The sequence below is a fragment of the Papilio polytes genome, unplaced genomic scaffold (assembly GCF_000836215.1).
Source record: "Papilio polytes unplaced genomic scaffold, Ppol_1.0 DF823510.1, whole genome shotgun sequence".
NCBI classification, from domain to species: Eukaryota; Metazoa; Arthropoda; class Insecta; order Lepidoptera; family Papilionidae; genus Papilio; species Papilio polytes.
The window spans coordinates 2172799-2194902 of NW_013525694.1; the positions used below are offsets into that span (position 1 = coordinate 2172799).

Consider the following 22104-nt stretch of genomic DNA (forward strand, 5'->3'; position numbering starts at 1 on the left):
TTGTTTTGTTTTTAGTGCATTTTGTTTTGTTTTTCGTGTATTTTGTTTGGAAGTCGGTTTTGTTTTTTTATTAAAAAGTTTATTTTATTAGAGACATTTAGGACCTGTCCCATCAAATTGTAAATTGTCTGATAACAATCCAACGTGTAAAATATATAATGGAAATATCGGATTTTGTTCCCTTGTCTGACAGTGACGTCATTTTTAAGCTATCTGAGTCTCTATCAGCTAGTGGTGAAACAAGCTTTCACCGACGTTCACCGACTGACATTTGCGTTCATTAAATTTCAAAATATCTTATATACGAGTAAAAGTGGTCGACGTATAATAGTAATATATGTTACGTACTTGAGCACGTCCGGCGGCATCTTGCAGTAGGAGAAGTCGAGGTGCGTGAGCGCGAGGCAGGCGGTGAAGAACTGGCGGAAGGAGGGCGGCGGGTCGCGCGGCCGCCGCGCCGTCGACCACGGGTTGCGCGCCACCTGCAGCCACGACAGCCGCGCCGCGCAGCCCCGCAGCAGCGCGCCCCACATCTGCACACACACACACACGCGGCTGCTGTCTCTGTCTCTGTCGCACAACCTCCAGCTTCCATAAAGCCTCCAAACGACGGTACAACACTATGTCCATTTGTCTATGTACCTTAAAAAATGTACTAGACTAGTAAAGCTGTGTGACAACACAAAGTAAAGACTAAAATATATCTCACCTCAGACTAAGTTATAAGTGAAACTGAGACATACTGTCCGGTTTGCATCATTCCAGTCCATCGACAGATATGTTGAGCGGTTTACACTTGGCCAGTACAGTTGGTTAGTAACGCTCTGATTGGATCTATTGGCAGAGTGTAAACGCTAAAAGGCGCCAATGAGTGTCGCTTGCCGGCGACACTGTCCAACTGTACTGGCCAAAAGTGAACCAAAATGACATAAAATAAAAAAAATAAAGAAAACTCACATTCTCAAGCGTCGTCTCTGTGTTAGTCAAATTTAAATGCGTCAACACGTTAGGTTGTGCTAAAAAATTATACAGATTCTGAAACAAACAAAACGAGATATTGATAACATTATTTTCTACAAATACTGGTCTATCTTAACAACGCGCGAACAATTTGACTAAACTATCGCAGAACTGTAGTCACGCTTTGATTCCTATGAACTTATATGTAGGTTACACTATTCGAATTTTAGTTGTGCAACTAAAACAGATAAATTGGCTGCGAAATAATCGACATCGAAAGAAAGAAATCGACAACCGACAATCTCACAACAGTTGTACGATAGTTGTGTCAAAGATGTGCGGGTGCGGAGGCGGTATACTTACGTGTACATCATCTTTTAGGTTATTATTAGAGAGATCGAGGTGCGACAACGTGGAGAGGTGGCTAGGAGAGTCGTTCAGTATGGCGGCGAGGTGCGACACCGTCTTGCCCGTGATGCCGCACTGCGACAGCGCGATGTGACGTAAGCCGTCCGGGTTGTTCGCTAAGCCGGTTAAAATGCTCATTGCACCTGGAAATTACAATTAAATCTACATTTAATATCTACTGAGGCATTAACCGAAGAATCGAAGAGTGTGGATGGATTGTGTGAAAGAGGATATGTTGAAGAAGGAAGTGAATTCAGATATAACTGCTGACAGAAATGTATGGAAAAGCAGCACATACTGTGCCGACCCTGCGACACCATAGGGACAACGGCAAGCTGGTTATGTCAAGGCATTCACCTTGAAATATCTTCTATCTAAATAATTGTTAAATTAAATCAGATTTGAAATGAAATGCAGTCAGTGCCGATTTTAGCTATTGCTAATTAATTTTATAGATCTTTAAGGCCACTTTTTAAAAAGGCCTTGGTTACATTAAACTGTGTAATTTGCAAACCATTGACATCACTTCCTATCTATTGTACATTTAATTCTGTTTCTAATATTGTGTATAAATTGAACTGACTGCTTCGCGTCATTAAAAACATGTACAAACACTCGGCCACAGCACTATCTTGGTCCAGTGACATTTTAATGTCCATACACTTGGTAGTTGAAATCAAGGTTATTGGGACATGCAAAAATCAACAAAATTACCTTTGTCCTCGATATGATTCTGCGAGAAGTCGATTGTATGCATGGCGGGCGGCGTGCGCGCGCGAGTGAGCGCGTGTCCGAGCCGCGCGGCGTGGTCGTGTCGCAGCGCGGCGGCGCGCCAGCTGAGCCGCTGCGGCGGCGGCGCGGCGCAGCGCACCACGCGCGACAACGCCTCCCACGCCTCGCCCCCCACCCGCACCCCGTCCCCGCACACGCCCTCGAACCACGTGTTGTGCTGCAGCGCTATCAGCAGCGGTATCAGGTCCCTACACGTAAACGTCATTTTAGCTTAATTAGGGTCTCTACTACTGACTGATAGAGACTCAGATAGCTTCAAAATGACTATACTGTCTTTTGCAGTTTCATTTGTTCCAGTATAATTACGGCCTATGTTAACAAATCGAACTTACGTAGTTATGAAATAAGAATTGCATTTTACGCTTTCTTTTCAGTTGTTGTAAAACGTAATGATGATAAATTGTAAGTTACGCATTATTAATTTCGGAGTCGAAACAAATTTTACAGCTATAATAAATTGCGTTAAGACAGCCGTGTTCTTAAAACTAGTAGAGCAACAAATTAATTATCTATACCAATATTATAAAGAGGAAAGATTTATATTTTCTTATGTATTTGACTCACGTTAAAAGTACTGGGCCAATTAAATGTTCTTTCACTATTATGAAAGAAATTTATATCAGTAATATGGCTACATTTTTTAATTTCACGCGGACGAAGTGGCGAGCAATAAATAATATGATAGTATACCCAAAATTGTGAAGGAAAACATTTTAACGGTTTTCCTTTTAACAATAAGATTTCGGATAGATTATAACACAAATTAAACCATGTACCTCTGATCCAAATGATCGAAGTCTTTTAAATGCAGCATTCTAATATCATGAGCCAAATATATCGTGTCGATGTCCCACGCCACCTCCGCTCTGAAATACAAACGAAAACATATTAAATAAAAATCATACAAAATAATCAAGAATAAGAACAAAATCAATAACCTCACCTGAAAGGAGTTTGACAAAGGTCGCACATAGCAGCATACTGATTTGAAAAATCTCCACATGTCGAATGTTTTCGTGTACCACTAACTGGTTGTATTTGAAAAGGTAAGTTGACCTGTGAAAGAGATTCATTATCTAATACATACAAGGTAAAATTCTTTCCGTAACAAACGGGAAAAATCAACAATTACTATAAACAAAAAGCTATTTATATGTGTTCGTAGCTCAAATATAATGAAAAATGCCACAAAGATTGGCTACATACTCTGAGATTATTATTATACTCATTAAACCATGTAGGGTAAAATGTAACCTTATAAAGTGTTGATATAATGAAAATAAAAGGATTAGTCACATGTATGAATGCAGTGAATAATAATGTAACAGCATTATAGTCTGACCGCGACATTTTATTGGTCATTGTATTGCCTCGGGCAATGCGACGTGTTATGCAACACTAATTGGAATACAAGATCGACCCTGCGACCCAATTCCTCGCAAGCGCATCCGTATCGCATTAGGTTATTGGCGCACAAAAATTTTGCAAGCAAACAACGCAATGATATAGCGATTATCAGACATAGGTCCTCCAATAACAATCTCTTACACGGAACTTGTATTCTTTAAGACATGTGTGAAAGATAGTATGAAAAACAAAAAAGAAAGACAACAAAGTGATGATCAAGTTTGCGATTACATATATTGGTTATGTACATACATGCGAAGTATATCAAATTTATAAAAAAGGTTATGCATTAGAACGTACAAGTTGCCAATCACACTTGTGACCCGATAACCCAACAGACCCCAGATAAGAAAAGCTTGGTCCATCCAAATAGACCAGAAATTGTTGCCTATCTTTATCAAACACTAGCTGTCACTCGCAAATTCGCTCGTGTGAAATTAAAAAAAAATAAAGGCTATGTTACTAACATAAAATATTTCTGTAACGGTGACAGAATTTTAAAATTGGCCCAGTAGTTTTTGAGTTAATTCAATACTAATAATAAAAATATAAATCTTTCTTCTTTATAATTATTAGTGCAGAAGTATAGATTTAATTAATAACATTCCCTCTTGTCAGTCGGGAAAAATGATGCTAAATTCTATGAGTAATACGAGTCCTTTATAAATACAGTATATCATATAATGTAAACAGGAGCTGGTACTTAATAAAATTAATGAAAATACATTGCGAACACTTATGAGGGAACCAATTAAGCAAATGAAAGCACCAACTCAGCGACCGGCTAAATTGGATCGTGCGCGGTGAATTAACTCCGTAAATAGATATAAAACAGTCGGTTAACGACATTATAAATATACAGACCTTGGATATAATGTCCTCCATAGCAACGTTGGGAAACAGATCATCAAACGCCGCAGCTAACGCGTGAATAGCATTAATAACTCCATCTGGTGACCCTTCCTCGCCTAAAACAAAGGTAAAAATTACTTTAGGACTAGATAAGATTATTATAATCCGAGCATAAATATGAACGACATTTTCAATTACGGTTTTTCTCAGTTCTCAGTTTATTAATCATTATATGTCGGATTTAAGACATAGTTCAAAATAGGTTAGACTTTAAATTAGGTGAACCCACTTTTGGTCCGGAGCTAACTCGCCTACTTAAGATCTAATACACCTTATTTAAAAGATAATAGTGATTGATATCTCCCTGTATGTAGGCTAAGATGAAATCCTCCTAATGATAATATCTCTACACGCGTCTACAGTATCCACTATATTACGATTTTATTAACTTGGAAGTATAGTATATTAGATGTTCTGGCTTCGCACGGGCTAATGCTGACAAGAAAATGTGTTTATTTACGACCTTAGTGTAGAAACCCTATAAAATTATCAGTATTCCTTTACCACATTATACATTTAAACCTTTATCTTGACTCATTCTATCAATTAAAGAAAATGCATCAAGATCCAATCTGAACATAGGGACAGACAGACAGAGGGAAGCGTCTTTGTTCTATATGTATTATGCATACCTTCAACCGTTGAAAACCTAAATATAACAATTGGGCTTATATACAAAATTTTTACGAATATGTATTTTTAACGTACCGATTCGTAACAATAGTCTGCGTCAGCTTTTCATTCTTTTGTATCGGATATGCAACATTCAGATTCACAAAGCTAGTAATATCGATTACTTTTTTTGGTTATCTTTGCCCTCGACACTTAGATATATAAAAATTCATTAACTCCTCTTAATTTACTGACAATTTATGGTTAGTAACATTATGCCATAACACACATAAAAAATGGAAAAACAAACCATACAGACGAATTAAGTGCTTCCTTCTTTTGGGAAGTCGGTCAAAATGTATATAAAATGCCTTCCACAGTTTCCATCAATATTATTTGTTTCGCCACAGAAAGAATTTATCATTAAAAAATTGTATGACTAAGTACAACTCCAATTGAAATACAACATAACGAATGTCTAAAGTCATAGTTTAGGCGCGCTAGTAATTACATACGTGTTTTGAGCTACAATTAGAGACTTTATTGACATCCTGCGGGCGTCCAATGGTCGTTGATAGAAAGAATCAAGTGGTTATTCATGGAGGACAAACGACAATAAAACTTAACCTTAAATAGAATGACTCACATAACATAATAACATTCAATTCAACAAATTTTTATCCGTCCAACGTACATAAATAATTCCAATGTTATCCTCGTCATTATAGTCCTATAGTTTTTTTATTTAAATTCAGGAATTTAAACCTGAATATACAATATTAATTCGAATTCAGATAAGTTCGTAAACTTCAGACGAATTCGAATACGAAAAGGCTGTTATAATCATAACATTGAAACAACCTAAATAGACCTAAAAGCGACAGGTTTCCCCACACACAAATTTGAAAGCCTACTTCGACGTTGCTTGGAAGGACATGCGGAATTTACTTAAATACTAATAAATTACGTTAGACTTAACATAGTTTGTATAATTAAACGAGCGAACAGATATTAAAAAGTATTTAGCAGAGAACGCTCATTAAAATATGAGAGATGAAAAGTTAACTTTTAACTAAGGGGTTGTATTGCAACGATGCAGACGTTGCCTCGCCATCACTTTCGAGTACCGGCGTAGACATTTCACTGCTTTTGATCTTGACGATAGCCACCTTTTTGCAAACCTACGTAATTATTACTTAAAGAAATACAAGCAAACAAAATTAAACCTTATCCCAAGTAGCGACAGTTTATATTGCATAACATCGTGGCATGATTAATATAGTGACTCCACTTAATCTAGGCTAGCTTCGCCAGCAAAGAGAAAATACATCTATATAAAAAGTTCTGCTTTGAAGTAGCCTATGTATATTTTAACTTTATAACTACCGTTATATTAACGGTTAACGTAGTTGCCCGTCAGTTAATTCTCCACCTATTTTTATTGACTTTTAACAAAATACTTTTTTTGCTACTATAAATTAGGTATAAACGATTTCTACCGATTTACTTGCTTTTTTATGTTTAGTTTACAACAAAGATCTATTTTGAAATACAAAGGTACAATATAATTTTTGGCCGTTGTCACAAAACTTGGCACGAGCGGAGCGACGATCTCGCGACGACTCAATTTACATAGACATTAAAATAATTTGTGCTTGCGAATTATAGATTAGCTTTCGCACGCAATACCGTCAGATTTTGCTATACGTCTATGCCCAATTTGATTGAGATCCTAGTTTAGACTACAAACTAACAAATATTGTTCTAACTAATCTTTCGGATTTATATTATGAGTAAGATAAATTACCATAATTACAATCTCAATAGTTCATAAAACCAAGAATAATGAAAACCTGCTTAATTTTTGTGTCATTGTCACTGCCAACACAAGCTATTGTAAGAATTGAACAAGTACTCACCAATGAGAATTGAGACGGGTTTGTGTTCATGAATTAACGTAATTGATAGATGATTAGCTTTTTTACTCTCCAACGCCTCTATTTCCATCAAGTGAAATCCATTGTCAACCTATTAAATAAAAATAATTATAATTAAAAAAAACTTAACAATGCAAAGTATTAACTATTAACAATATAAAGCAGTGCAAATAAAGTATTATTATTATTACGCACTAGCTGTTGTTCACGACTTCGCCTGTGTTAAATTAAAAAAAAAATCCTATATTACTCTGTGATAACATAGCTTTTTTATGGTGCAAAAATGTTCTAAAGTCATTACTCTTTATAATATTATTAAGGGTTTCAAAATTAAACATCAAAGTATGTTGGATAGTTTTTGTCAAGCAATATTTAACATCTGAGTAATCCCATAACTTAGTAATATATTAATAAAATACCCAGAAATAACTTTAAATTACCATTTGTATTAATTATAAATAGAATGTATACCTATGTAACAATATACATTTCCTATATTTATTTCCTACAGTATGTATATTATATAGGATATATATTTGCTGAACAGACTTGAAAGATTTACATGGCAAAGCTAACTACACAAAGAAATACAACAATGAAAATTATTTACCCTTGTTGGAACTTTTGTTGTTGTGATAAAAATCCTAAATGCAGTCACAACCTGAAAACATTATTAAAATATAACAAAATTTACAAGAATATGTAATCAATTACTTTTTACATTTATTTGATGAATGTAACAGTACAAGACATTTTACATTGAAATATTTTTTCAAAATGATTTGTTAAAAAACAAAATAATTAGTAACAAATGTGAATATTAATTTAGATTGAGGAAAATAAATTAAATAAGGGAACAACTGTATATATATATAGTGCTTGTGTTTTATAAGTATTTTTTGTTTTTATTATTCACTTTATTTATGTAATTAAAAGCAACATGTTGGTTATGTACTTAATGTTCAACAATTCATTATTTACCAAACAACTTATTACTACTATTGTATTATTGTGCTATTAATAGTATATTATCATGGTAGACATTCCCATAAAAATGTATTTTTTTAGAAGATGATTTGATAACATGAAAGTTTTTTGTAGTCTTCAACAGTGTAAGATTATTTACGCCTCTAACAGGTAGATGTATTTGTACTTTATAATTATCAGACACATAATTTCATTATATTTAAAATAGATGATAGGTATGTTTAATATGTTGTATATACGAAATATGCTAATGCAAAAAACCAAACATGTTCATAGATCCCATCTAGTTGAAACAACAACTGCCCACTATCAATTGTTATCACAAAAGCATTCTAATGGGTGTTTCTGTTACAACACACACAGGTTTATATTACACAGATTATGTGACACACCTATGTGACTCATATCACATTGTCCAGACTTTTGTTGCAATCTGCCGAGACTTGGAATGTAAATGTAATCTAATGGAAATACATTATTTACACACAATGATTGTAATCAATTCAAGTTCTTATACTTATTTTAAATTATGTTAAAACATAAATATGAAAAGATTCATTGAGTGAATATTTACAATTACATTAAATTCTATTAGTAATTTTTAATGATCTTTGTTTTAATTTCGTTTCTATGAGAATTAAAATTTAAAGCATAATTTACATCATAATACTTACAAGGACCCTGTTATCCACCTTGTCACCTCTTGATTCCATACGAATTAAGGATTTATAGAGTATTTTTACATTTTTCCCCAAAACATTACTTATGCTGTCTACAAAATAAAAAATATACATATTAGAATTTATGGATTCATGATGGAAATACTAATAAAAGGCAATTATTTTAGTCTTTTTTTACTGATGTTAAATACTTACCGCTTAATTCCGTAGTTATTTGTGATTTTGTTGACATTTTTGTAATTTTCTTTAATGTCATTACTTCAATAAAATTTAAGAAGTATCAATAAATACTGTATCCATATTCACCACACCATCACACGTTTAATTAAATTAAGAATACATTATCATATCACAGAAATGAATAGAAACTGACCAATTATTTAATAAATAAAAAAACATATCCATTATTGACTAAAATTCACCATAACACTTCAATTTCAATCACTTGATCCATCCACAGCACCACACCAAACAGTATATAGAGATATAGAGCTAAAGAGACAATAGCTCCAGTGGACCATAGACGTACTGACATTGATGTAAAAGATAGGCTACGGATATTAGTATTTTGTGCCTATTTGGCTTGCGCTGATGGTGACGGTCGTAAAAATTAAGAATTCGAACCAACTACAATCATAACATAATCGTAATAAGTCTAAACTTAGCAAAAGCTATATTTTTGAATCATCGATTTATCCAGCAATTTCTATAGAAAAAATGGCAATGTTCAGTGCCAAAATACATAGCAAAGGAAAAAGGCATGACTATGACAGCCAATTAAATTAATCACAGGATACAAGCGTATTTTATTTAATATTCATAAATTACTAACTGGATCTCTCTACATCCCGGGAACGGGAACATAACCAAACACAACATTAAGAAAGTTATTACTTCTTACCAATAAATCAAACTCAATAAAACAGTTGTGTTTGTGTTCCACGTCCAGTTTCCATTTATTTTATTCAGCACTTTTTGAAACATTCATACATTTCAGTATGTTACGAAGTACTCTGCGATTCGGAAAGTGGCAATGGTGGCAACTGGCAACATTGTTTAAAAATTTGATCTTATTTTGAAAGATTGAACTTCTATTCTGAGATTTTGTTTGTGTATAAAATACATATATCTAATATGGTTATCTACCTCTAATATTTCCTTGAAGATGAACAAAAACTATGAACGATGCACATATTGCAACCGACGGAAATGGCTTACATCTGGTTGTCTCCGAAAGTGGTTGAAACCAATGGAATGTAAACATTTTCAACGAAGCATCGACAGTAAGAGGGATTTTAATAATACAGATATAGTGAATTGCGTGGTTCTTCCAGATTGCAAAACAAGTTTGAATACAAATAAATTCGTAAAGTTTTGGAAAAACAAATTTTTTATGACGGGTAGCGTCAGGTCATTGCAAAGATACTTTAGCAATAAGAACAATGGTGGTGAATATATTTGTAGTTTTAACAAAACTTCTGACCCATCCACTTCAACTGACAAGCGAACAGTATTTAATCCAAGTTTTGATACCAAAAAAGATAGTAGCTCTGACAAAATTACAATAAAATGTCAACATTCAGAGGGTCATTCAGTTCTTAGAGGACACCATCAACATGCATCTATGGAGACTTGTGCAATATATTGTCAGCTATCTAAGTAAGTATTTATGTATTAAAAAAATGTATATGTAAATATAATTGCCAAAATTGTTAAGTGAATACATTATTGGACATCTTAGAACTTCTAAAATTTACTTAAAAGTTATTATTTGGTAACTGTATTGATTGTTGTTTTCAGGCATGGCTGGTATTGGGGTGGAATCACTTCCAGTGAAGCGGAGGAGCTGTTAGCTGGTCAGCATGATAATGTATTCCTTGTAAGAGATTCCTATGACTCAAGACATATATTATGTGTATCATTTCGATGTGTCGGACGAACTCTACATGCTCGCCTGCGACATGCCAATGGTCTATTTTCATTGAACAATGAAACATTTGTCCCAGCTAATAGAATATCAGAACATTGTGCTACAGTGGATGTTAAGTCCAATTTGTTTGAAATGCCTGTTAAATTGGCAAGACCTTTAAACAGGTGAATATCCATTCTGTATTAATGACTATTTTCTTCCTATACCTATCCACCACCACCCATGGCTTCACCGACCCTCAGGATGTACGGACTGTTCGCAGGAGGGCGCACACAATGAACATGGACATGACTATTTACTTATTTTAATGTGTCAATCAATGATCTTTATAATTGGAAGGAGGGAAAAGCTGTCATGTCATGCAAATCTATTTGTAGAGATGAGTGGCCTGAGAAAGAAATAACGAGGGGATTAAATAAAAAATACACCATAATCATCTTTTCTTGATTCATGATATAGAGAAAAGCAGTGTCTTTGTTTCACATGTTGATTCAATTATTTTTTTCAGATTTGCAAGGCTAGACTCCTTACAAATGATCTGCAGGTTTGTAATACGACAGACAGTTGATACAAATGTTTGGCATGAGTTACCATTACCACCAAATCTTATTACATATGTGTCTTCTGGAAGTGATTATATTGTTCAAACATAGTACTTGAAAATTGTGCCTTATACTGTCCTTTTGTACTGTAAGTCTATTTACCTAAATAAAGAACATATCTGTATTGTTTATAAAAGCTATACAAATATATTTTAATAATTAATGTAAAAACCATGTACTGTGATTCATGTTATATTGTTTCTAATTTTTAAATATCAAAATAAAATAATACATAAATGAAATTCAAAACTGTCATTTATTTAACAAAAATAAGAGAAAACTGTCATTGTTGTTTGCTGTTAGAATTGCTATTTATATATTACTTCAGTGTATTCAATCCCAGCATATTCTTCGCCTGAAAATGTAATTAACAAATGTGATAACAAAAATGTAATAATCAATTACTATGGTTTAAAATACATATCAGTTTAGGCACATAGGTTGACTTACTGTGACAAAAGCCGCAGTCAGTGTTTGTGGGGCAACAGAGACAGGGTTCATGTTCAGTGCAGTTTGAATCAATTCAGCATCACTAATCCTTGATTTGACAAAGTTTCTTGTTCCGGTGGACTCTTGACTGTTATCCGTCAGATAGAACAGTTCTGACGCTTTGTATATTCCCGCTAGTCCCACTCTTCTAATGTACCAGTTGAACTAAAAACAATAACAACTTGGGAAATTTTTTAAAACATTTTTTAAGTGACATGTAGAGTATTTAGGATATTGAAAAACTATATAGATACATTTTTAGTAAAGTCCATAAATCTTGCAGCATTGATAATTTTACATGATTCAGAGACTTACATCTACACTCCGGTCTCCTGAATGATAGCAAATATCATCAACAAGTGAAAGTAATGTTGCTAAAGAATTTGGAACATTATTAGGCAGAGCTTGTATTGCCATTGCCTTTGGCCAAGTAGCCCTAAAACAAATAATCAATGTTACAATTTCTGTTAAAAGTTCATTTCTATGAAACATGTATAAAAACTTACTTATATGGTTGGATCATTAAAAGTCTTGTCATTATTGCATTTTCAATCTGCTGTGCTGGTACTTTCAAATTCTTCAAATCTTCTTTAGGCCACTGGTCAGAAGAGATGAGTTAGAAAATCAAATAAGTCATATAAAAAATGTCATATTAGCAATCTACTTACAGATTTCATTTGTTCCACTAACTCTTCATTACATTTAACATTAAAAAAATGTATAAGATCTCCACCACCATTAGGAAATAGGCCATGTGTTATGCCAGGGTAGCCTGCAGCTTCTGCACCATGACTCAATGATTCCACAGACCATCCAAATTTAGGTACAAACTCTAGAGCCTTCGATAATATACTATCTTTAACATTTTGTTCATACTGTTGTTCATCTTGTTCAGGTGGGAATGTAGGTACTATATCTCCTTTTTGAATTTCACTTTTTTGACAATAGTTTCTAATAATACTTTGATGATTATTAATTGATACTGTCGTGAGAGGCAGCATTGCTCTGCTGCTTTTTCTCAAAGCTGTTAAAGAAAAAGTCTTATAAATCTTGTGATATCAAATTGATAGCTAAGTGATTAAGAAAAAAAACAATTTACATTTGATATATTTTATTATGAGTAATCATGTATTTTTTTAACATACATTTACACTTGTTTTAGAAATATTTATACACTCAGATAATCTGGCTACAAGACCCTCAATCAAATGAAAAGCATTAAGTGCTGAATTCAATATTTCCCTTTTGTTTTCTATGGGTATATTATCCAAAGTGTTCCCACCAACATTTATAGATATTTCAACTCCTTGTTGTTTGGAATTCTTATTTTCAATTTCACTTAATTTCTGTTCATAATGTGCCTTGGATAAATTTAAACCAGTCCTTAAATTTTCTAGGTAATCCATCTCAATATAGGACAAATTGTTCTTAATACCACTTTGATTTGAAGTATCCTTTAAAATGAGATATCTTAAAAAGTTTAAGGCAGTTATTATTTGGTCAGCTAATTCTACTAAGTCAGATTGTGCTCCATGAGGCAGATGGCAGATCTTCCTAACCATGTACATTAGCTGATCACCAGTGAAACATTCATCTAAAACAGGACTTTTGAATGCTTCATTAATTGAATTCTTGTATAATGTTATTGCATAACCAATCATTCCAGAATGGTTTGCAATTTCAAGTACATATTTTATAAGCAAACATCTACCTTTGTATTGAAATTTATTTACATGTATACTTATCAAATTCACAGCTGTTTTGCGAATAACTTCATAACTAGAATATATAGCAACGTTAACTAAACCCTTTAATAAGTCAAAATGCACAGGTATTGATAAAACATCTTGGGCAACAATACTAGGTAACCGATTTAAAAGTTCTTTACATAATGACATCGCTTTACTTAGAGGTCCATACTCTGTGTTACAAAGTAGGCTATTTACAGCAAGAAGAGTAGTATTAACAATATATTCAATACTGTAAACTTGTGGAATTGCAGTCTCTACAATGTTAAAATGACCAGAAAAAACAACATAAAACAACCCAGCAAGTGAAGTCATATTGATTTTATCTTTATTTTCATAAGCTGATAACTCTTCTGAATCTTCATTTCTTGATGCTTTCCTTCCTTTACTACATTCTTCAATGTACATTAAAAACTTAATGACATTTTTTTCCAATAAACATATATCATTTATTATAGTTGAACATGTCTGCCTCGCCTCACTTTGTGCATTTGAATCAGGATCCAAATCAATGTAAATGAGAGGTTTACCCAAGAGACTGACAAGAAAAGCACATATTATTTGCTTAACTTGTATGTTACCATCTTCATTATTCATCTCTGCAATAAAAGGTTTATAAAATGGTGGAACCATCGCATACACTTTCACAATTCTTCTGATGTTATTATCACAATCCATTAACAAGCGTTCTTTCTGTTCTAAATAGTATTCTGGGGTAGGAATTGTTTCAATGTAAGTTGAAATAGAATTGAGACACCATTCTAATGACCGTCCTCGCTTTACTTTCAATCTTTCTAGAAGTTGTTGCAATGGCATTAAAATAATACTAAATTGAGCATCATTCTTGGCCTCTTCCAACTGTTCAATAAATTCCAACAGTGCCTCTTCTGGTGTTGCTTTTTCAACTATAAGGCTTAGTAGTTGTTCACATGCTCCTTGCAATGAAGGCTTCAAGATGATTGTATCATCTTGCACCTTTTTTACTATTATTGATATCAGATCCCAACAGTTTTCTTTAAAACTCCGTGCAAATTTCTCATTATTTGGTACAGCCAAGGCTTCTTTATATTTTCCAGAATCCAGCAATGATGATATCTCATCAACTACATCATTATTTTCCATATTTAATAGTGGTCAGAGTCAATACTATCCAATGAACTCTGAAATTAATTTCCTCAATTGTAGATTGTTCATATTAAATCATTGCATATTAGTCATAAATTTTACTTCCATGTCCCACTGACAAAGCTCTATTTTAATCATATCAATATGCAAGCACTATAATTTTCTTTAAATTTGTTTTGAGGGCCTGTACCTGATTAAGAATTACATGAAAACATGCAAATTTTAAAATCAATAAAATATTTTTTACTTACATAAAATATAATGATTCATACAAGCTATAATATATGGTATAAGTTAATAAACAGAACATCATAAGTCTATTTTCTATACTATAAGCAAGCATCAACTGTAACTACAAATACATTGACGAGATAATCATAAGAACGCCACACATAATTACTATTGAAATCGATACTTTATTATTTTTTACTTTGGTATATTAAATAATATGATTTTAGTACCACGGAACATGGAAGTACAATAAATTACATTAAAAATAAAATAAGTTTTTTACTTACAACAAAAAATTCTTTGCAGTTTGTTCATGGCGTAATTATATGAGACGAGTATGTACACGGATAGAATGGCTGCTTTCTTCCTTAGATTTTATAAATAAATTCTTTGAAAGCATAAAAAAATAGAAAAATCGGAGCAAAAGTATGGTTCCGGTCGAATCTCAGAATTTCAGTGACGTTTGTGTGACATTGACAGTTTTTATTTTAAATTTACGACCACAGATATAATATCCCATTGATCTTTGTCTTAAATTCTCGAAACCAGGCCGTAAAATCTCCAAATATGTTCTATTGTGTACAGATGTTTTTAACACTAACAGTTAACAGTTGACAATGTCAACATGACAATGTTTATGACACTTAATCAAACAAGTTTTCATTTAAAACTTGTATTTAATGCGTTTCCGAGATTTATTTAATATCGTAAATGAAACAAAAACTATAAAATAATGGCGACGAAGCAGAAAAATATTTTTACCCGAAGTAAACCTCTAATTAATATTTACAGTGGTTTAGACGAGGAGGGGAAAAAGGTAAGTTCAGCTAGTTTTGATTTATTTTATGTTTTAATTGTACTAATACATTGTTAATTTAGGTTGAAGTTCGTGAAGATGCAGAACAAATAGTGAAATGGCACGAAATATGCGATGCGCTGGTCGCTGCCGGGTATTATCGAGCGCAACTGCAGGGACTTTCTGCATTCGATAAAATTGTGGGAGGTCTATCATGGTGTATTGAACTATGTGACATTGATGTTGATATTAGTCTTTTATTTGAAGAGAATCTGACAATCGGTAAAAAAATGTAAGTTATATGTTTACACTTTCATAATTAATTTAGTTGTATTAACAGTTTTTAATGTTGTTACTGGTATAAGTTTTATAGAACATTTCAATGTCATGTACATTTATAGCTATGATCTACAATCTACAGGCAATAGTTAACTTGGAAAAACCAATAACCCAACTGAGTTGTAAGGGAAAACATACATTTTCTTCCTATATATAAAATCTTTATGTTTATAAATATTTAATCACCAAGGCTTAAATTGCATTTGTTTTTTATTTTAGTGCTTTGACTGAAAAGATTGTTAAAATTCTGCCAACCATGAAGTGTCCTTATATAATAGAGCCTCATCAGATACAAGGTTTAGATTTTATAAACATTTATCCTCTGATACAATGGCTTATTAAATATTCAAGTGAATTTAGAGAAGTGAAGGAAGATGAGCTAAGGAAGTTTGCTGTAATGCAATATGACAAGGATCACATATTTGAATCTGACAGAGCTTACTATTTACAAAAGGAAAAACTTTTAAGGAACCTTTCTATAGTACAGGTGAATATATAAATTTATATCCTTTAAATTATATATTCATCATCATCATCACCAGCTCACTATACGTCCCCACCGAGGGGCTCGGAGCCTACCCTAAAGTTAGGGTGACTAGGCCATAGTCAACCATGCTGGCCAAGTGCGGGTTGGTTGACTTCACACATATCTTTGAATTTCTTCACCGATATGTGCAGGTTGCATCACGATGTTTTCCTTCACCGTAAGAACGTCGGGTAAATTATGTACATATGAAAATTCGAAAAAATCGAAAATCACATTGGTACATGGCGGCGGGATTCCAACCCAAGACTTGTAGATTACAAGTCAAGTGCTCAAGCCACTGAGCCACCGACGCTCAATTATATATTACCTTTGCTAATTTAACCTCAGTGTTCTCGCCGCTCGTTTGCCCCCTTTTATTGTAAAAAAAAAACAAAAACTGTACCAGAAGTATTTACATGTTTGATAACTAATTAACTTTTATGTCACTACTCTCAAATAGGTTTTTTTTTTAGTTTTATTATATGTTAATTTTCTTCAATCACTTTGCAGGACTTGTACAAACCATGTAGAGTTAGAAAGAGGAAAGGTGGGTTTCCTACAAATGAGCTGGAACAAGTGAATGCAGTTTTGTCAGAATATGATCAGAGAATGTTAATGCATGTAACTAACAATCAGGATGATTCCAAAAGAGATGAAGGCCTTGATTTCTTAGTAAGTACATCATTTTTATAATTTCAATTTTTACTAATGTGTAGGTCTGGGAAGAGATGGATGAATGTTCTTGTCCCTAAATGGGACAAGAACAGGCGATGATAGTACAAAGTCCTTGAAAACACTAGAAACATGTTAATTCTAAAAGTGAAGTTACATTTTGTAGCAACAACTTTATTGTACTCTTTTTGCAGTATGATTATGAGAAGACTTTGGCTGATCCATCAGAGGTTACAACTGAGGTATGGTATTAAAATAAATCTCTCTAACTCCATTGCCTTAACTGTAATTGTCTTTGCAAAACAGAAAGCAGTATTTTTCTATATATCAGTTTCGGTCATAAATATGTATCATTTATATTACTAATCTTGGGCAAAAGTAAAGTGAATAAACGCATCTAAGAGCCTTTTTTCGATTAACACACACATATATAAGTAATATATTAATTCTTTGAGCGCATGCACACATTTGACTAAATAGCACAACTGTAGTCTTACTTTGAATCTTTTTAAGCTTGAATTGTCTGTGAAACAATCGACAATGGCACAACAGTTGCGCGGTAGTTTAGTCAAAGGTGTGCGCCCGCTCTTATATTAAGTTTCATTTATCTAAAAAATGTATTACAGACTGATAGAAATTTGAAAATTGAAGAAAGTGATCATGTATCTGCAGATACAAAGATTCACTACGTAGTTTTACATTCCGAATTAACCGGAGACATTCCTAAAGAACTAGAAGAGAGTGAGAAAATTAAATATTCACAAGATATTACAACATTAACGGACAGTATCGACAAAATGGAGAAAGAAGTCGAAACTATAAAAAAGAAACATGAACAAAGAATGCAAGATGCGAAGCAACAATACACAAAAACATTATCGAAGTTAAAGAAAATTACACAAAATTTAATGAAATCTGACACTTATAGGTATGCAAGGGAAAAGTTTATAATATAAATATTATGTAAATACAACTTATATTTACCTCTAGCTAAAACATGCTTTTGATACTATTTTTCCAAACACTACAATAAGTAAAATGTTTTAACTTTTATTTCAGTGATAAAAATGTGAAAGAGTTCTATGGATCTCTGAAGGATCTTGCCAAGGAAAGGAATGAATTATTAAAAATAATACAACATAGAGATATGCAGCACAAACAATTAGAAGAAGAGTTAAGGTAAAATTTAGTATAATTAGAAACAGGCATATGTGTCAAAGATTATTAGAATTACAGAGGTGTCAAATAAACATCAATATTCTTTGCCTAGTTGATATAAATTATTAATGTTTTAAGTTAAAAAATTATTTTATTTCATAATCTTTTTTTAGGAAAGCGAAGGATCCTAAAGCAGAAGTTGAAGAACAGCCTTTAACGCCGGCTGAATTAAAAGAATTTCATGAAAGGGAAGGGAAATTAAAAAGTTTTATAGCCAGCACCCGATTAGAGCTCGGGAAGTTGAATAGACAAATGCTGAGGTACACGGTGGCTATTGATGAAATACCGGGCACGGCCGAGTTGTTACAGTACGAAAAAAGATTTGTGGAACTTTATAATCAAGGTAGGTGACATCATTTAATTATTTTTACATGATGTAAGATATAAGTATTTCCATTTTTTGTATAATTTTAATTCATACTTTCATCAGTCTCAATTCAAGACTATAAGTTAATTATGTCAATATTTGCTGGTTTTATATATTTTTTAGTAATTTGAAATTATTAATTAAATTTTCACATTTTGTTTATTACAGTTGCATCGAAGCATAAAGAAACTAAACAGTATTTTATATTTTACAACACCCTGTATGAGGTTAAACTTTATACATCAAAGGAATTGAGTTTACTCAATTCTATATTGGACAATTATGAAGAGTAAGTTTATTATGTTATCCTAAAATATTCACTGGTAAAATACTTCAAAAATGTCATCATTCATATAGAAAACCTAAGTTAGCAATATATAACCTACTATTATTTGCCTTCGAATCCATCTGCGAGAAAAAAAATAGTTTGTCTATACCAAATTCTATCAAGATCCATTCTGCCAAATACCTAAATAGTTTGGTACTTTCTAACATCCATCCATGTAAACTTTTTCATTTATAATGTTACTAATATTTACTATTCCTATAGGGCGATGTCATCTGCGAGAAAAAGGGAAGAATTTATGACGCAATTTGAATCGATAGTCGATTGGGTGAATCAAACTGTGAAGAAAGTTGAGGAGAAATTTAACAGTGAAAAGGCTCGGAAAACTATATTACATGATGAGTACACCAGACTTATAGATATACAAAGACAGTATGCTGCTGCATTAAAGAAACTGGCAGCGGAGAGACAAAAGATTTCCAGAGTCTAAATAACTATTATTGTCTCTGTTTAATTCAATGTGAATGAAAGTGATAGCAATATCGTAGTTATTCAGCTTTTAAAATAAGGGAAACTCGCTGATTTAACCACATCAAGATAAGTGTAAAACTATTTAATATAAATTTTATTATAAATGTCCATTTTGGTATTCCTGGTCGGTAATCAGTCTACCTCAGTGACATTTTATTCGGTCACATATTTAAGTACTTTTTCAAGTATTATAAGCATTTTTAAGCGATTTTTCCATACTAGTTATTAGTGACAGGTGTATTTAGAAGTGTGACGAACTAGAATCTAGAATTGTGGTAATTAAAAGCTAAGTATATGTTGTTTTGGCTTTTTACGTATAATTTATTTCAGATTTTGTAAAATTTTTGCTTAATAAAATTACCTTGAGTGTTACACATTTATTAAAAAAAAAATTATAGTCTTATGATGAATATAGAAATCCCTGACTGAGGTAGCGCCCTTCGCCACTTTTTAATCCGCAACGAAATTTTTTCCAATTTTCTCCGCAAGATGGTGAAGGTTTTATGTTTCCGGTCAAACTATATCTTTTTTTTTAAAGAATTAATAGGCGTCAATAAGTTGTTATATACCTACTCATATTTATAAGATTGTTGAAGTGTCAGTGTGTAAATAGTGATTTACTTTGTGTTTATTAAAAAGCAATGACCGTTTATTTTGCGTTTATTTATAGTTTAATCTAGTCTATATTTACCGTAGTTGAATAGTTTTATATAACTTATAAATGCAGTTGTATCCGATGGTAATAAAATTAAGACTGATAAAATCGATTATTAGTTTTTATTAACGCACTTTTTATTGTATTACAAAACAATTCCGATACAATTTATGATATGTTTCATTTGTTAACCCTGTTTTATATCACTAAAAATGCATTTATTTAAGTAAAATTTTCACATTCGAAATTTCTAATACCAAAATACATAACTTAATATAAAGCAATTAATAATATGAAGCCTTAAATCTTTTACAGTGAGATTTAATTTAAATTTTCAAGATGACATTTAATGCTAATTCAGCTATAAGTGTACTAAATAACCGGGCGTTTTCACTGCACTAAACCTGCTCTTTATATACGATATGTTTTTATATAAACGCTTTATTACTTGAAACTTAAAGTTTCAATTTCTATAAAATATTCGTAATAACATTAACAGATCATACTGTATTCAACTGCAGTGACACCTGTAATATCGCAGTCTCTTTTTTGTCATAAGTGAGAAAGAGATAGCAACATACAAGATTAGAGTGTCACAACACTGCTATGGGAGTGCTGCTTGTGCGAGGAGTGACCGTGGCCGTGGCCGTGTGAGTTGGGGCTCGACTTCTTATACATGGTGAACGATATGAGTTCCCGATTGGCATTCGTCATAGCCATAGCGTGGGAGACCACGTCGTACCCGAACAGACCATGGAGGCGGTTCACCACCATTAGCGTCAGCCCCTTCTGGGTCACACGGACTGTTCGCTCCAAGTCTGATGATGTCGCTATCGCCATACCGAAGGACGAGTTCAATTCCTGAAAGGTAAGAGAAATACATTTTTTTATACAAGGTAAACGAAAATCTACATCATAATAGGTTTTATGGCAGTTTAATACTATGTTAAATATAAAACGTAGTTGTTATGAGATTTGTTATTCGAATTTACAAATGAAATTGCATGTTCAATACAGCAAAAATAATATAATTGCAAAGTTTACTTATTCTTATTACGGTTGTTTTGTCATGTACAATCATTTCTTTTGTTGTATGTATGTAGAATGCAATGTAATCTCAGAATATCCATACAAAACTTATTGTAATATTTGTTTATAAATATAACAAAAATAATTACCCGAACTAAAGTCGCTCGTTCATCGCTTTTTAATCCGTATACAGTTGCACCTTCATCTTTCGATAGATGTTGAGCACTGAGGCTGCCCATTATCATGATGTACGGCATTTTACTATATTAGTACAGTACACCAATTAAATACACAAATCATCTGAGTATGACAGATATCATTTTAACAATGGCGGTGTTAATGCAAGGAAGTATCGGCACGCGGTCGACTCTGCTATGCTACAGGTACTCGTATGTGAGTGAACTTTGCCAGGTAGGCAGCCGGCGGGGTGAGGGATGCGGCGCGGGGGCGGGAGGTAGGCTGTGCGTGTGTGTGTAGTGACGTGCGCCCGCGCCGCTCGTCACACGGCCTTCACGGTTCTTGAACAGCCTGCGCCTGCGCCCACGTCACTACCTAGCCTAGCGTGTTGTACATTTTAATTGCACGTGTACTTATTGTTGATTTAATATCTAGACGTTAAGATGTTCATGTTCTTATCCTTATACACATTACATAGGACTGAAGCTTCTACCCTAAATTTCTGTTATGTTAGTCAATCGTTACGCTAAAAGCTCGTATTAGAAATGAACTTTGAGTTTCCATTACTAAAACATTAACGCACACTGATAAGGTCATATGTATTGTTATATGTATTTTTTAAGCATTTGTAAAATAATAAAAAAGGTATAAACTGTCGATGATGAATGACAGTGACTGTTTGGATATC

General features: G+C 33.0%; 5 protein-coding genes across 7 annotated transcripts in view; 2 read left to right on the forward strand and 3 right to left on the reverse strand.

Moving 5' to 3' along the window:
- The window catches only part of LOC106104531 (leucine-rich repeat-containing protein 16A-like), a 15428-nt gene extending 6265 nt beyond the window's left edge, over nucleotides 1–9163 (reverse strand). Inside the window, exons 1-11 of the mRNA XM_013284608.1 lie at nucleotides 8891–9163; nucleotides 8690–8787; nucleotides 7639–7689; nucleotides 7011–7119; nucleotides 4432–4535; nucleotides 3104–3216; nucleotides 2937–3026; nucleotides 2083–2348; nucleotides 1324–1511; nucleotides 958–1035; nucleotides 349–533 (exon numbers count right to left, since the gene is read on the reverse strand). Coding sequence (XP_013140062.1) covers nucleotides 349–533; nucleotides 958–1035; nucleotides 1324–1511; nucleotides 2083–2348; nucleotides 2937–3026; nucleotides 3104–3216; nucleotides 4432–4535; nucleotides 7011–7119; nucleotides 7639–7689; nucleotides 8690–8787; nucleotides 8891–8951 — 1343 coding nt within the window. The 5' untranslated portion in view covers nucleotides 8952–9163. The remainder of the gene's footprint in view (nucleotides 1–348; nucleotides 534–957; nucleotides 1036–1323; nucleotides 1512–2082; nucleotides 2349–2936; nucleotides 3027–3103; nucleotides 3217–4431; nucleotides 4536–7010; nucleotides 7120–7638; nucleotides 7690–8689; nucleotides 8788–8890) is intronic.
- Nucleotides 9164–9735: 572 nt separating this feature from the next.
- Nucleotides 9736–11380, forward strand: LOC106104594 (suppressor of cytokine signaling 2-like). The gene is made up of 3 exons (XM_013284678.1): nucleotides 9736–10354; nucleotides 10496–10789; nucleotides 11134–11380. The coding sequence occupies exons 1-3, from the start codon at nucleotides 9861–9863 to the stop codon at nucleotides 11276–11278; spliced, it is 933 nt and encodes a 310-aa protein (XP_013140132.1). The 5' UTR covers nucleotides 9736–9860; the 3' UTR covers nucleotides 11279–11380.
- An 84-nt stretch (nucleotides 11381–11464) lies between these two features.
- Nucleotides 11465–15294, reverse strand: LOC106104592 (probable ubiquinone biosynthesis protein coq9, mitochondrial). Of its 2 annotated transcripts, XM_013284674.1 has the most exons (7): nucleotides 15108–15276; nucleotides 13995–14624; nucleotides 12385–12740; nucleotides 12223–12314; nucleotides 12032–12152; nucleotides 11678–11881; nucleotides 11465–11582 (listed from the first exon to the last, which is right to left on the reverse strand). In XM_013284674.1, exons 2-7 carry the CDS (start codon nucleotides 14584–14586, stop codon nucleotides 11547–11549), a joined length of 1401 nt encoding a protein of 466 aa, XP_013140128.1. In that variant the 5' UTR covers nucleotides 14587–14624; nucleotides 15108–15276; the 3' UTR covers nucleotides 11465–11546. The 2 variants fall into 2 exon arrangements, with proteins under 2 accessions (XP_013140128.1, XP_013140127.1); XM_013284673.1 differs by lacking the exons at nucleotides 11465–11582; nucleotides 11678–11881; nucleotides 12032–12152; nucleotides 12223–12314; nucleotides 12385–12740 and having other exon boundaries at nucleotides 12809–14624; nucleotides 15108–15294.
- A 234-nt stretch (nucleotides 15295–15528) lies between these two features.
- Nucleotides 15529–20776, forward strand: LOC106104591 (coiled-coil domain-containing protein 93). Of its 2 annotated transcripts, XM_013284671.1 has the most exons (10): nucleotides 15529–15637; nucleotides 15700–15908; nucleotides 16175–16442; nucleotides 16992–17153; nucleotides 17348–17395; nucleotides 17780–18081; nucleotides 18213–18332; nucleotides 18485–18714; nucleotides 18907–19027; nucleotides 19289–20776. In XM_013284671.1, the coding sequence occupies exons 1-10, from the start codon at nucleotides 15554–15556 to the stop codon at nucleotides 19512–19514; spliced, it is 1770 nt and encodes a 589-aa protein (XP_013140125.1). In that variant the 5' UTR covers nucleotides 15529–15553; the 3' UTR covers nucleotides 19515–20776. The 2 variants fall into 2 exon arrangements, with proteins under 2 accessions (XP_013140125.1, XP_013140126.1); XM_013284672.1 differs by lacking the exon at nucleotides 15700–15908 and having other exon boundaries at nucleotides 15554–15637.
- On the reverse strand, nucleotides 20314–22063 carry LOC106104597. The gene is made up of 2 exons (XM_013284683.1): nucleotides 21389–22063; nucleotides 20314–21071 (listed from the first exon to the last, which is right to left on the reverse strand). Exons 1-2 carry the CDS (start codon nucleotides 21494–21496, stop codon nucleotides 20796–20798), a joined length of 384 nt encoding a protein of 127 aa, XP_013140137.1. The 5' UTR covers nucleotides 21497–22063; the 3' UTR covers nucleotides 20314–20795.
- Nucleotides 22064–22104: the final 41 nt, after the last annotated feature.